Here is a 13,571-nt window from a genome sequence, read left to right on the forward strand (position 1 = left end):
CTGGAAGGAATTGGGGTGGAGAGGGGAGAAGGAAGGAGACAGCAACTGGGGCTGCTTAAGGCTTTCTTTCCTAGTTCCCTCAGACCCCAAACCCGCTAAAGGGCCCAAGATAGGAAAAGGCCGGATGGAGTCCTTTAGCTGTGAGGTATGGTGGCTCCCAGGGGAGCTGTTTAGTAAGATTTTAGCTCATTTGCACCCATGAAGTGTGAGTAGACCCAGGTCACCAAGGGCAGCTGGGCCCTCAGGCGTTCAATAGCTGCCAGCTGGATGCCCTCGCAAAGGGACACGTCTAGCACCTTTAGCTGCCGGCAGGAGCTGCTGAGAGCACTCAGTGTCCTGTGGAAGAGAGCAGGTCAGTGTACTACCCTACTCAACCAGAACGTGCTCCTCCCTTCCCCAACCTCCCCCCCGCCCCCCCAGCCCCGCCCGGTCACTTACTTTTCAGTGAGCTGACTGCAGCCAGAGATGTTGAGGCAATGCAGTCTGGGCAGGAAGCCAGCGGCCTCTATCCAGCCGGCATCGCTCAGCTGGCGGCAGTGACGCAGGGTCAACTGCTCCAGGGCGGGGCAGCCCTGGGCTATGGCCACCAGAGCTGCGTCCGTCAGCTGAGGGATCATGCTTAAAGTCAACTTTCTCAGCTGTGGGAATTTTATCACCTGCCAGGGGAGGTAGAAGAGTCAGCCCTCCGGTAGGGTGAAAATGACCCTTGAAACCACCCTTTATAACCCAGACAGCATCCTCCTGGGGGTGGGGGGCAGGGAAATTATTTGGTGAAGTGGAGCTGTGTGGGAAGGGTGGTCGAGTCCTAGGGGGCCCTTCCTGTCTTTCCCTCTGTAGCTCCCATTGCTTCTCAGGCTTGGGGACATGAGCCCCGTAACTCAGACCTCTGTCCCGGCACTCTGGGCAGCTTCAGGACCCGTTCCTCATCCCCTCCCTGGCTGACTGCCCTAGGCCCACACGGGTCCCCAAACCTCTCCCCCCATCTCCCACTCAATCCTCCAGTACCATGGTCAGGCTGGTGTTGGTCAGCTTGCAGCAAGCTGTAAGATCCAGTTCTTGAAGGACTCTCAGGCAGGAGATGGAGGTGTAGCATACTCCTTGTGAAGTACTGGCCTCTTCAGATTCAGCAGAGAGATTAGGAGATGGCCAGGGCTCCAGGAGAGGCTGGGGGAGGAAGAAGCCCATGTTCCCCAAATTCCTGAACTTTGGGCAGGTAGGTATATGGGTTGGGGATGGGGGTGGGGTGAGGGGGGCAGCTCAGGTGCTCTCGGGTTCAGTTCCTGCCAGACCCTAGGATCCCCCCAGAGAGTTTGGACAGCCTGGTCTGACCCAACACCTGGAACGGTGTGGTCCCTCTTCCACCAGGCCTGCATCCGGAAGGCAGCTCCTGACTCTATGGGCATACTGATTTCAGTCCCCAACCCAGGGCCCAGCCATCCTGAAGTCCCTACCTCTCTCTTCTGGTCTTGAATTTTAGAACTACTGTACTCCAAGAGGCCTAGAAGTCCCCAGTCAGTGATTTCTTTACACCAGGCCATATGCAGACTTTTCAGTTTGGGCAGCTGGGTGAAAATGGCACACAGGCTCTTATTGGTGAGAGTTGTGCATAAGGATAAGTCTAGCATGCGCAGGGTGCGGCTTAACAGACTGACCAGCGGGAGCACGCTTACATCCTGGAGGGAGGAAGAAAGGAGAAAATAGTGAGAGCAGCCTGGTTTGCAGAATTGCAAAATACCATCAGGGCACCATGAGACCCATGGAGTTTGACTCCCTCCCTTCCTCCCACCCTCCCAGCAAGATGGTGTGATTAGAGGTCTGCTGACCCAGCACGAGGCGGGAGGGAATGATGGTGGTGTGTGTTGGGGGGAGTCTCTCATTAGAGATCTCTAAGATTACCGGCCACCCGCAGCTTCAAACCCATCATGGCCAGCAGGTCATGTCTCTGTCTCTCAACAACCCCTCCTACTTTATCTTTGGCCTGCTATTCCTACTGTTTGGGTTTCAGAGAAGATGGAGAGCAGGCCCTCTGAGTAACAGAGCCCTTCCCGTCCACTCCGATACCCATCGCTTCACCTAATCTGCCCTCGCACCAGCCTGGTTCTTCCCTTACTTTCCAAACCCCACCCTAAATGGGCAGTGGGGTCAGGAGGGCTGGGGCCCTGTCTGACAAGGATGTGAGGTTTGGGCCAGGGCCTGACCTATCATCCCAGGTCACAGCTGTGCTGGTTGCCCCCTCTCTCCCTTCGTCCTTCCTTCCCTCCCTCCCTTAAGCCTTCCCTCCCTACCTCTCCTCATCCTTCCTTCCCTCCCTTCCCCCTTCCTTTCTTCCCCTCACCCCAGAATGCCATGCTTTAGGTCACTTACTTTGACAAGAGCACAATAGGCCAAATTGAGGGTGGTGATGGGAGGCAGGATCTTCTCAGCACCCAGAGCTCGAGTAAGCCCCTCCCCACAGATGAGGCAGCACTCCGCCATATCCAGGATCTGCAGCTCCCGCAGGCGGCCCAGAGCTGAGAGGCCATCGTCTGTAAGCTGCTGCAACCGACCTATTTGCAAATGCCGCAGGCGGGGCATTCCCTGGCAGATTGCCACCACCGCCGTGTCACCCAGCTCTGGGCAGCCATCAATGTTCAGGGTGGTCAGACCAGGTTGTAGGCGGCATAAGGTGACCACAGAGTCATCAGTCAGCTCTCGGCAACCCTGCAAGACTAGTTTCTCCAGATGCAGACCGTCCACTTGGCCCAGAGTGGCTAGGGTTCCGGGGGTGATTTTGGTATCGCTCAGGTCCAGGCCTCGCAGGTGGGAGGCCCGTTCCTGCACAAAATGGAGCAAATTCCTAAAGGATAAAATGGTGGGGGAGTTCATAGGGATACCTGCGCCATAATAGGGGTCAAACTCGAAGAGCATGTGACAGCGAGCCAGGGAGATGTACTCCAACTTTGGAGCACAGTTGCAGAGCCTGTTAAAAGTGAGGTCCGTGAGGTAGCGCAGGCTGGCCAGGTTGAGCTCCCGCAGGCCACTCAGGGCCTCTTGGGCCTGCTGGTAGTCCGTAGGTATGGCCAGCAGCACCCCGTTGGTGAAAAGGGTGTTGGCTCCACTGAGATCCAATGTACGGAGGGTGCGACAGCCCACGAGCAGGCTTGTGAAGAAGGGCACGCTCAAGTGATTGCTGTTGAGCGACAGGCTCTGAAGTTGGGAGCCCAGATAGCGGGAGACAGCCTGGAGACCATCTTGGGAAGCAGCCGAGCTGTCCATGTGGGTTATGCGGACAGAGCTTATGCCCCTCTGGCCCAGGCTCTTGATGCTGGCGATGGAGATGGTAGATACGGGGATGCTATACAGCACATTCATCTGGGGGCAGAGAGGAGAGGGCTGTTACCAGGGGGAAGGTGTCCAACTCTCTGGAGGATCGGCCTTAGGAGTGGGATGGGCTGTCTGCCCACACCCTGGGAGGGTAGGGGGAGAAAAAAAGTTTCTCTGACACAAGTAGGCAGAGCAAGTGAAAGCAGCCTGTGGCTGAAAGGCTAGGAGGAAAGAGTGGAAGAGAAAGCATGAGTAGTAGAAGGGCAAAGTCAGGAAAGCGCAAGGTCCTGAGAGGTGGCTGGCCTGAAGTTGCCAGGGAGTGAGGCTTGGGACAGGGAAGAGTCATTCATTCATTCAATCATATTGAGCGCTTACTGTGTGCAGAGCATTGTACTAAGCGCTTAATAACACCCAGGGTCCCCAGGCCTTCCCAGCTTAATCCCCCGGTTTCTCAGTTAGTTGCACGGGAGCTCGCCGATGCCCTGGTAACTTGGTGGCGAGGAACTATCCTAATTGGGAAGGACTTTCCCGGGGGCAATAATAATAATAATAATGTTGGTATTTGTTAAGCGCTTACTATGTGCAGAGCACTGTTCTAAGCGCTGGGGTAAACACAGGGGAATCAGGTTGTCCCACTTGGGGCTCACAGTCTTAATCCCCATTTTACAGATGAGGGAACTGAGGCCCAGAGAAGTGAAGTGACTTGCCCACAGTCACACAGCTGACAAGTGGCAGAGCTGGGATTCGAACTCATGAGCCCTGACTCCAAAGCCCGTGCTCTTTCCACTGCGCCACGCTGCTTCTCTGAATAGAATAGGCAATAGAAGCAGTGAGGCCTAGCAGGCCTGGGAGTCAGAGGACCTGGGTACTAATCTCAGATCTGCCATGTATCTGCTGAATGACCTTGGGCAAGTCATTTAACTTCTTTGTGCCTGTTACCGCATCTGTAAAATGGGCATTCAATCCTACTCCCTGCTACTTAGCCTGTGAGACAAGGACTGTGTCCAACCTGATTAACTTGTATCTACCCCGGTGCTTGGCTTATCTCACCTTGGCTTCACGGACTCTGTCCTCTCCTGGTTCTCCTCATCTCTCTGGCCGGTCATTCTCGGTCTCCTTCGCAGGCGCCTCCTCCCCCTCCCATCCTTTAACTGTTGGAGTTCCTCAAGGGTCAGTTCTTGGCCCTTTTCTGTTCTCCATTTACACTCACTCCCTTGGTGAACTCATTCGCTCTCACGGCTTTGACTACCATCTCTACGCAGATGACACGCAGATCTACATCTCTGCCCCTGTCCTCTCCCCCTCCCTTCAGGCTCGCATCTCCTCTGCCTCCAGGATGTCTCCACCTGGATGTCGGCCCGCCACCTAAAACTCAACATGAGCAAGACTGAGCTCCTCATCTTCCCTCCCGAGCCAGGTCCTCTCCCAGACTTTCCTATCACCGTGGATGGCACGACCATCCTTCCTTTCTCTCGGGCCCGCAATCTCGGTGTCATCCTTGACTCGTCTCTCTCGTTCACCCCACACATCCTATCCGTTACCAAGACCTGCCGGTTTCACCTTTACAATATCGCCAAGATCCGCCCTTTCCTCTCCACCCAAACGGCTACCTTACTGCTACAGGCTCTTGTTATATCCCGGCTAGACTACTGTGTCAGCCTTCTCCCTGATCTCCCTTCCTCCTCCCTCGTCCCTCTCCAGTCTATTCTTCACTCCGCTGCCCGGCTCATCTTCCTGCAGAAACGATCTGGGCATGTCACTCCCCTTCTTAAACACCTCCAGTGGTTGCCTATCAACCTCCGCTCCAAACAAAAACTCCTCATTCTAGGCTTCAAGGCTCTACATCACCTTGCCCCCTCCTACCTCTCCTCCCTTCTCTTTTTCTACTACCCACCCCGCACGCTCCGCTCCTCTACCGCCCACCTCCTCACCATCCCTCGGTCTCGCCTATCCCGCCGTCGACCCCTGGCCACGTCCTCCCGCGGTCCTGGAACGCCCTCTCTCCTCACCTCCGCCAAACCGATTCTCTTCCCCTCTTCAAAACCCTACTTAAAACTCACTTCCTTCAAGAGGCCTTCCCAGACTGAGCTCCCCTTCTCCCTCTACCACCCCCCCCTTCACCTCTCCACAGCTTAACCCTCTTTTCCCCCCATTTCCCTCTGCTCCTCCCCCTCTCCCTTCCCATCCCCTCAGCACTGTATTCGTCTGCTCAACTGTATATATTTTCATTACCCTATTTATTTTGTTAATGAAATGTACATCGCCCTGATTCTATTTAGTTGCCATTGTTTTTACGAGATGTTCTTCCCCTTGACCCTATTTATTGCCATTGTTCTTGTCTGTCTCTCTCCCCCAATTAGACTATAAGCCCGTCAAACGGCAGGGACTGTCTCTGTTGCCGACTTATTCATTCCAAGCGCTTAGTACAGTGCTCTGCACATAGTAAGCGCTCAATAAATACTATTGAATGAATGAATGCTTGGCACATAGTAATCACTTAACGAGTACCATTATAACAACAACAACAATAATAATAATAAAAGAGCCAATGGGGAGGTCCTCGGAGGTGCCCCCAAATCAGCTTGGGGTCCCAGGAAGAGGAGGGCAGAATGCTGTCTGTCAGGTGGTATAAGGGATTGGGGAGGGCAATTATGGCTAGGTCCCAAAGGAATGGGAGGAGCTGGACCCATATGCAGCAACAGCAGCCACAGCTGCCAGGGCTAAAAGGATAAAAGGAGGGCTTCCTGGGTGAGGATGGGCAGAAAGTCCTGGCCAGGAAAAGGTCCAGGTAGGTTTCTCTCTTGGTCTCCCAGGGACACCACAACTGTTTCCCTGGCCCGGGTGGGGGCGGACATGACTCACTTGCTTTGCCCCCAACAAACCCCAGCCTAAAAGGGCAGCGGCCGACCCCAACCCCCTACCTAGGGGAAGCGGAGACCCAGAATGATCGGTTTGGTGTTGGGCAGTAGGGAGGGATGCTGGCAAAGGGAAGGAGAGTAGGGGATAAGGGGACTTTTGGGCCCCTCTGCCCTTTGCAGCTCTCCCAAAACTAGGTCACTCACCGGTGTGAGGAAGAAGCAAACTCGCCCAGCTTTCCGATAACACGAGAGTTGCATTCTTGCCCTCCCCCGGATTTAGAGAAGACTCCCATCGTCGCGTACTCACCGTGTCCATCGCAATGGCACGCTGTATTCAAACAGGCTCATGTTGTCAAACAACCGATACCTAATTCCCTAACCACATTCTAGTTAAAACGTGAAAACCTATGTTGGGGCAGGACCGAGTGTAATGTGTGACAGAAAAGAAGCGATTATTTTGAAAGATGGCAAGTTCATTCAGAGGAGAGAGCGTGGGCAAATCCCTAGTGACCCACTCTGACCAGAATGATTCGGATTTGGAATTCACCTCCAATCCTTTCATTGTTAAGTCCGGGCTGCAATGTGCTGTGGCCAGCCTGAAGGGCACCGGGCCCCTCATCTGAGCCACCCCAGTAGAAGCTGTGCACCGGATCACTGATCAGGAGGTCACCGAATGCCAGTTGAGCAAATGCCGGGTATAGGACTGGTCTTAACAATCAGGCATCAGTAAGCAGGGGGCTTCTCCTGTCCTAAGGGCAGCCTCGTATTCTTTATCCAGAGTTGCTTAGGGCGGGGGTAAGTGAGCAGAGAAAAGTCAGGAGAAACATGGTGCCATTCCATTTGGGTTATGCTGCCAGGGACAACCTGGCAAGGTTCATACCAGGCAGTCAAAAACAGAGCAGGCTCTTGGCCTGGGTGGCAAAAAGCAAAGGTCAGAGCTCAAAGCACACATCATGTCAAGTTCACCATACAGAATTACCCTGACAACCTGCTCTGGGTGCAGGGTAACAATAGTTACCTCGACAACCTGATCCGGGTGCATCTTCACAATACAGAATTATCCTGACAATCTGCTCTGGGTGCAGCGTCACGATGGTTACCCTGACAACCTGCTCTGGGTGCAGCGTCACAATACAGTTACCCCGACAACCTACTCTGGGTGTCAACCGTGACTGAGTTTTTATGAAAGGTTTCTCTTCCCCCTCTCTCCTTCCCACCCACCCCATTTCTCTCTTCCTATGCAGGAGGTTAGTCAACTGCTAATAGTAGAAGGTAATAATAATAATGATGGCAGTTGTTAAGTGCTTACTATGTGCAAAGCACTGTTCTAAGCACTGGGGAGGATACAAGGCGATCAAGTTGTCCCACGTGGGACTCACAGTCTTAATCCCCATTTTACAGATGAGGTAACTGAGGCACAGAGAAGCTAAGTGACTTGCCCAAAGTCACACAGATGACAAGCGGCTGAGCTGGGATTTGAACCCATGACCTCGGACTCCCAAGCCCGTGTTCTTTCCACTGAGCCACGCTGCTTCTCAGCAGCCACGGAAACAAGCAGTACTGGGGCCCACTAGGAAACCATCGGTCAGGGCAGACCTTAGCTCCACAGGACAGGTGGCCCTAGGAGGGGCCCTGGGGAGGGGGCCGAGAGGGCCTCTCAGAAGTGCCTACGCTGACAGCTTTCCCCCACCCCAGCCCCACAAGAGCCCTGGTCGGGAGAGTTATATCATCTGGTGACTACAGCCCCAAGCCGGGAGGCAGGACTCCAGGTTCTCGTCTCATCTGCCCCCAACCTCCACCCCGGGACTCTGACCGCGACGTAAAATGGAGAGGTGACCTTGGTACAGTTTCCTGACTCACCAGCCCCCTCCGCCTCACTAGGCCTCCCTGTTTTATGCTGATCTTGGAAGTGACAGCCTGAGAGTACTACTTCAGGGGGAGGGCAAATACAGCAATCCCCCATTATAACACTTGCCTCGTATCACTTTTTTTTTTTTATCTCTAGCTCTACTGAATTTGAATGCCAGAATTCTTTATGGTGCTCTTGCGCTTTGCGATAGTACCCCAAACGGGGAATGTGCCTCCTGTGTGTTGGGCAGAGCCAGGTTCGCTGGGCACCAACACCCAGGGTTCATGGCCTAAAAGTTCACCACCATAATCATCAACCTGGTAGCGGTTTTCTGGGAAGCATCAGGGGCGTATAGAGCCTGGCGAAACAGCAATCGGATGGCTCTCTGAGCAGTCGGGTGCTGCATGTGGCAAATGGCAGTGGATGGACCTTAAAGCTTTGGCGGTTAACCCAAGTGGGCTGAAGTGCCGGGACTCTGGGGAGTGTCAGATTTTATTTTTTTTTGGTCTTTGGAGTGCATATTTAAATCAATAACGTTTTAATCCTGGCACGTGTTGCTCTCTGATCATGGAAATTAATCATGTGAATCTGACTTGCTTTTTTATTGCTTTAAAAATACATGCTGGTCAACTTTTTGGATCTTGGTGATGCATTAATGAATGCACCTGACATGACTTCTTCTGGGAAACCACATTTCATTTAGCGCTCTTCTGCTTTTAAACGATATTTTCAAGGAACCAATTAAGAGTGCTAACCAGTCCTGGGTGTGTGCAAGGGCTCTCTCTGTGGGAGAGAATAAAGGGAAAGTGAGGTGAAAGTTTCAGCAAAAGGAAAGGACAGTCAGCAGAGGCAGGACAAAGGTCATAGGCAAACATGGGGGGAACGGAGCCGGGAGAAGGAGGGGGCTTTACCTTTCGCATGACGTTCAGGGCTGCAGCATACCAGTCCCAGCTTACCAGGGAAGCTTCCTTCAAGTCAGACAGGGGTAGATAACTCAAAATGAATGTGAGCATCTGGGAAGGCAGGGAAGAGGCGATTGTCAGAATTGGGAAGCCTTGGGGAACTTATCTGGGGTGATACGGCAGCAAATGTGCCCGGAAGGAGTTCTGGCCTGAGGGACAGGACCCAGCTCTGCTTCTCCAGATCCACGTAGTGAAGGCTACTCTATCCTCATCCCCACTACCACTTCTTCCCCCAGCCTGGGACCACCCCTTCCCCCTCTCCCCCCCTCCCCCCGCAACCGCCCATTCCTCCCCCCAATAGCCGGCCTACCAATTCCCCACACCCCGAGTCAGAACAACCCATCAGTCACCCCTAGCATGTATGTCTTTATACCCACCCACTGCATTTATGCACCTATTTCTCCTATTTCAACCTGGCATATTCACTCTACTGCCTATTTTATCTTTGTAGTTCCTCCTGCTCCCACTCTCTGTAAATGACTTTTCTGTCCGTCTCCCCCTCACAGACTGTAAACTCCTCCTGGGCCTGGAATGAGTGTTTCGCTTCTCTTGTACTTTTCCAAGAGCTTTGAAAAGTGCTGTCGGTCCAGTAGGAGTTCACTAAATACCGCCGATGAGTGTGGCCCCCTCCACTGCCAACAACCCTAGGGTGGTTAGTTTCCGTTGGGGGTCTGGGGGCGGTTGTGACCGACTCCCTCGTGAGGTTTTCAAGCGGCAGTGTGGCTCTGTTCACTTTGCTGGGACCCCCGGCGAGGCCAAGAGAACCCATTTATGGGGCCGGGAGCCGAAAAGCTGAGGGAAGGCGAGGGAGGGAGTTGACGATGGTATTTGTTTAGCGCTTACTATGTGGCAAGCACTACGTGCCAATCTAAGCGCTGGGGTAGATACGAGGAAATCAGGTTGTCCCACGTGGGGCTCCCAGCCTTCACCCCCATTTTACAGATGAGATGACTGAGGCCCAGAGAACCGTTTAGGCTGTGGGCCCGTCATTTGGCAGGGATTGTCTCTAACCGTTGCCGAACTGTACATTCCAAGCGCTTAGTACAGTGCTCTGCACATCGTGAGCGCTCAATAAACACTATTGAACGAACCAACGATCTCGCCCAAAGTCACAGGGCTGATAAACAGCAGAGTCGGCATTAGAACCCCCAAGACCGTCCACTCCGGTCTCCTTTGCACTATGCCTCGCTGTTGTGGAGTCGCCTCTTGGGCGACGGCGCGGGTCAGAGGGGGACGGGGGCGAAAGGCAGCGTGGCGAAGCCAACGAGAGAGGTCTGGGGCAATTGCCGAGGGGGCAGGAAGCTGCCAGCTCAGCCGCCGCCGCAGCCGGAGGGAAGGGAGGTTGAGCGGGAGCGTTATTGGGGGCGGGGCCAGAAGAGGCCGATCCGCCCACAGACCGGGCGGACCCGAGGGCCCCGGGTCGGAGTGGCCGGGAGAGGGAGACCCTCCCACGGAACGGGCGGGCCTCGAGGCCGCTCACCTCCGGGGGCAGCGACTCCGCCATAGTCGTTTCTCTGCGCTCCGCGCCGGCCCGCCCTCTCCTCGCCTAGCCCTTCGGGAGTCGTAGTCCCCCGCCGGAGCGGAGGCGGGGACCAGCGGAGGAAGTGGCGTGGGACTTCCTCCTCTGGCGAAGCGCCGCTGGCGACGTCGGTAACGGCTCCCCTGCTGAGTTGGTCGGATCTGACTAGCGTGGCCGTTGGGCGGCACAATGGCGGTGAGGCGGGGGGGGGGGGGGGTACTGTGACGAGGGGACCTTTGGGAGCCACAGTTAGGAGGGGACGGCACCGAGGTGGGGCGGGCGGGCCAGGGGTTGTCGGAACCTAGCAGGTTGGGGGGCGGGCGGGAGGGGAGGGAAGGAGGGAGAGAAGGCCGTGGTTGGAGCAGGCCGGGAAAGGGAGGGGACGATGGAAGACGGGACCGAGATGGGAAGGGGTGACGGGGCGGGGAGTTGCAGTGAGAGGAGTTGGCGGGGCGGGGGCGAAGGATAAAAGTGAAGGCCCGGGGGCGTCGAGCGACGGTTGTGTAGGCCTGGGGACGGGATTGACCCTCTCTGTTGCCGAATTGTACTTTCCATGCGCTTAATACAGTGCTCCGCACCCAGTAAGCGCTCAGTCAGTATGAATGAATGAATGGGGGGCAAGGTCTGAGGCGGGCCCGGGGTCGCTTAGTCATCTCATCGCGTCCTCCTCCCCTAGCCCAAAGGGAAGGTGGGCACAAAGGGGAAGAAGCAGATCTTCGAGGAGAACAAGGAGACACTCCGGTTCTACTTGCGCATCATTCTGGGGGCCAACGTGAGTTAATCTGCTTCCCGACTCCACTGTCTTGCTCCTCTCGTTTGGGTACCCAGGTCCTGTCCGGTGCTTAGCCCCAGGCCAAACTGACACGACTCCCTCGTGTGTGGGGGTGGTGGGGCGGTGGCCAGACTGGGGCTACTCGGGGAGGTGGCCCATCGGGCCACCCTATTGTACCCCTGCCAGATGGTCCAAGAACTGGCGGCCCTGGCCGGGCCACACTCCACACGACTGGCACCATTTGCCCCGTTGCTCGGGTGGTGTCAGGCGCGGTGATTCTCCTAGCTAACCAGTCTCCTGCTGCCCCACTCCTTTTGTTCACCTGCTTGTGTCGGGGTGGTGAGGGAGGTGGTAGCATCCTCGGTGGACTCTCTCATCCCATAAAGCCCCTTAGGCTGGCTCTGAGGTAGAAGAGCATCTTGGAAGCAGGGAACATGTCCATTAACTGTTGCACTTAGTACAGTGCCCTGCCCACGGGAGGTGCTCAATAAATGTGAATGCTTGATTGCACAGTTAGTGTGAGTGTGGGTGCAGCGGGGGAGGAGGGGGAGTGTCAACCATAACATGACCCTTGGGCGGGTGTCCTGCCTGCTTCAGAAATCTTTATCCTTTTTCTGTTCCAGGCTATCTACAGCGTGGTGAACCTGGTCATTTTCTACTCCTCAGCATCCTTCTGGGCCTGGGTATGACATGTCTATGGTGTCCTGCCATCCACGCCCTCTACCTGGGCCCAGGACGCTGTTGCAACACCTTTCCCCTGCCAGGGTTCCCGAGGCAGACCACCTGTTAGCCACTGATTGGGGTGGGGTGGGAAGAGGGCAGGGGACCAGCGGGTTCTAATTCCGGCTCCGCCACTTGTCTGCTGTGTGACCTTGGGCAAGCCACTTAACTTCTCTGTGCTTCAGTTGCCTCTTCTGGAAAATGGGATTGAGACTGTGAGCCCCACGTGGGACGACCTGATTACCTCATATCTACCCCAGCGCTTAGAACTGTGCTTGGCACGTAGTAAGCGCTTAACAAATACCAAATATTATGACGACCTTGCCAGAGGGCCACAGAGTTGGCCCTGACCTATGTGCCATTCTTCCTCCCTCCAGGTGGCACTGATATTCAGCTTGGTGGTGTATGGGGCCAGTTACCGTTCCATGAGTGCCATGGCACGGGCAGCCTTTGCTGATGATGGGGCCCTGACAGATAGTGGCATTGACCTCAACATGGAGCAGGGCATGGCAGAGTGAGTGTCCCCCTGCTGGTCCAGGTGAGCGGGACTCGCCACTGGCTCACTCCTCCACCTCAAGGAGAGAGGGAGGGATGAGGGACTCCTTGCAGCCGACCCCAAAGGGTCGGAGCCAGAGATCCTCACTATGGGTCTAAGGCTACCGTTGTCTGCATCCGTCAGTGGGAAGAGGGAGAAGTGTTGGGGCATGAGGACAACAGTCCCTGCCTGCGCCCAGCTCGAGATCACTCACAGCCTTCCCTGCCCACCTCAGGCACCTCAAGGATGCGATCTTGCTGACGGCCATTGTCCAGGTGCTCAGCTGCTTCTCTCTCTACATCTGGTATTTCTGGCTCCTGGTGAGTGTGTGAGGGTTTTTTGTGTTTTTTTTGGGGGGTGGGGCGTGTCCCCCCCCCCCCCCCCAATGTCTTTTCCTCTCACGCCCTCTAGCCCATAGCTGAGGCTGGTGATTGTCCCACCTAGTCCCAACCTCTTCTTGACCCCCACTCTTCCTGCAGGCTCCAGGTCGGGCCCTCTATCTCCTGTGGGTGAACATCCTGGGCCCCTGGCTCACGAGCGACTCAGCTCCAACAGCACCAGAACCCAACGAGAAGAAGCAGCGGCGGCAGGAACGGCGGCAGATGAAACGCTTGTAGCCAAGGGCCCCAGGGCCGTCTCCACTATTGAGGCCAAGAAGTGCCCCGGAGGTCAGAGGCCTCCCTAGCCGACTCTGTGTGGCTAATGCCCCCTCTTCCCCCCTACCGCTGAAGGCGTTGGAGCTGGCCCATTGGTTGAGGACGGTGGAGCAAGAGAGGCCAGCTGGGGCTGTGGATGCAATGTTATTAAAGAGTTGAGGCTGGGAGCAGCAATTGTGCTATTTGTTGGAGGTGGTACCAGGGCCCTGGGTTCACCGGTGACTCTGCTGGCATGAGGTCCCTTCAGCGGGACCCAGACTCGGGAAGGAAAGAGTGGGGATCAAAGTGGCCAAGCCTCACAGCATGGGACTGTGTTTGAGTATGGAAAGCAAGCCCAGGCCAATTTTCCATCCCTTCAGCTCTCAGCCGTAGACCCTAGGAGGAAGACACCAGGCTG

The 13,571-nt window shown here is 55.5% G+C and overlaps 2 protein-coding genes across 3 annotated transcripts; one reads left to right on the plus strand and one right to left on the minus strand.

Moving 5' to 3' along the window:
- Positions 1 to 130: 130 nt before the first annotated feature.
- LRRC29 (leucine rich repeat containing 29) lies at positions 131 to 10,600 on the minus strand. The gene is made up of 7 exons (XM_001506657.6): positions 10,453 to 10,600; positions 8,922 to 9,023; positions 2,365 to 3,351; positions 1,452 to 1,673; positions 1,006 to 1,164; positions 439 to 656; positions 131 to 336 (listed from the first exon to the last, which is right to left on the minus strand). The coding sequence occupies exons 1-7, from the start codon at positions 10,474 to 10,476 to the stop codon at positions 171 to 173; spliced, it is 1,878 nt and encodes a 625-aa protein (XP_001506707.3). The 5' UTR covers positions 10,477 to 10,600; the 3' UTR covers positions 131 to 170.
- On the plus strand, positions 10,462 to 13,344 carry TMEM208 (transmembrane protein 208). Of its 2 annotated transcripts, none has more exons than XM_001506631.6 (6): positions 10,462 to 10,686; positions 11,168 to 11,263; positions 11,887 to 11,946; positions 12,361 to 12,497; positions 12,754 to 12,838; positions 12,998 to 13,344. In XM_001506631.6, exons 1-6 carry the CDS (start codon positions 10,681 to 10,683, stop codon positions 13,133 to 13,135), a joined length of 522 nt encoding a protein of 173 aa, XP_001506681.2. In that variant the 5' UTR covers positions 10,462 to 10,680; the 3' UTR covers positions 13,136 to 13,344. The 2 variants fall into 2 exon arrangements, with proteins under 2 accessions (XP_001506681.2, XP_039766086.1); XM_039910152.1 differs by lacking the exon at positions 10,462 to 10,686 and adding an exon at positions 10,744 to 10,761.
- The last annotated feature ends 227 nt before the right edge of the window (positions 13,345 to 13,571 follow it).

This window comes from Ornithorhynchus anatinus, chromosome X1 (genome assembly GCF_004115215.2).
Source record: "Ornithorhynchus anatinus isolate Pmale09 chromosome X1, mOrnAna1.pri.v4, whole genome shotgun sequence".
Classification (NCBI taxonomy): Eukaryota; Metazoa; Chordata; class Mammalia; order Monotremata; family Ornithorhynchidae; genus Ornithorhynchus; species Ornithorhynchus anatinus.

Excerpts from the sequence above, each read along its gene's own strand:
- LRRC29 (XM_001506657.6), bottom strand. The coding sequence starts at position 10,476 with ATGGCGGAGTCGCTGCCCCCGGAG. Across the intron at positions 3,352-8,921 it reads CCCTGAACGTCATGCGAAAG|ATGAATGTGCTGTATAGCAT; the intron begins GTAAAGCCCCCT and ends CTCTGCCCCCAG. Across the intron at positions 337-438 it reads TGCAGTCAGCTCACTGAAAA|GACACTGAGTGCTCTCAGCA; the intron begins GTAAGTGACCGG and ends TCTCTTCCACAG.
- TMEM208 (XM_001506631.6), top strand. Across the intron at positions 11,264-11,886 it reads GCATCATTCTGGGGGCCAAC|GCTATCTACAGCGTGGTGAA; the intron begins GTGAGTTAATCT and ends TTTCTGTTCCAG. Across the intron at positions 11,947-12,360 it reads CAGCATCCTTCTGGGCCTGG|GTGGCACTGATATTCAGCTT; the intron begins GTATGACATGTC and ends TCCTCCCTCCAG.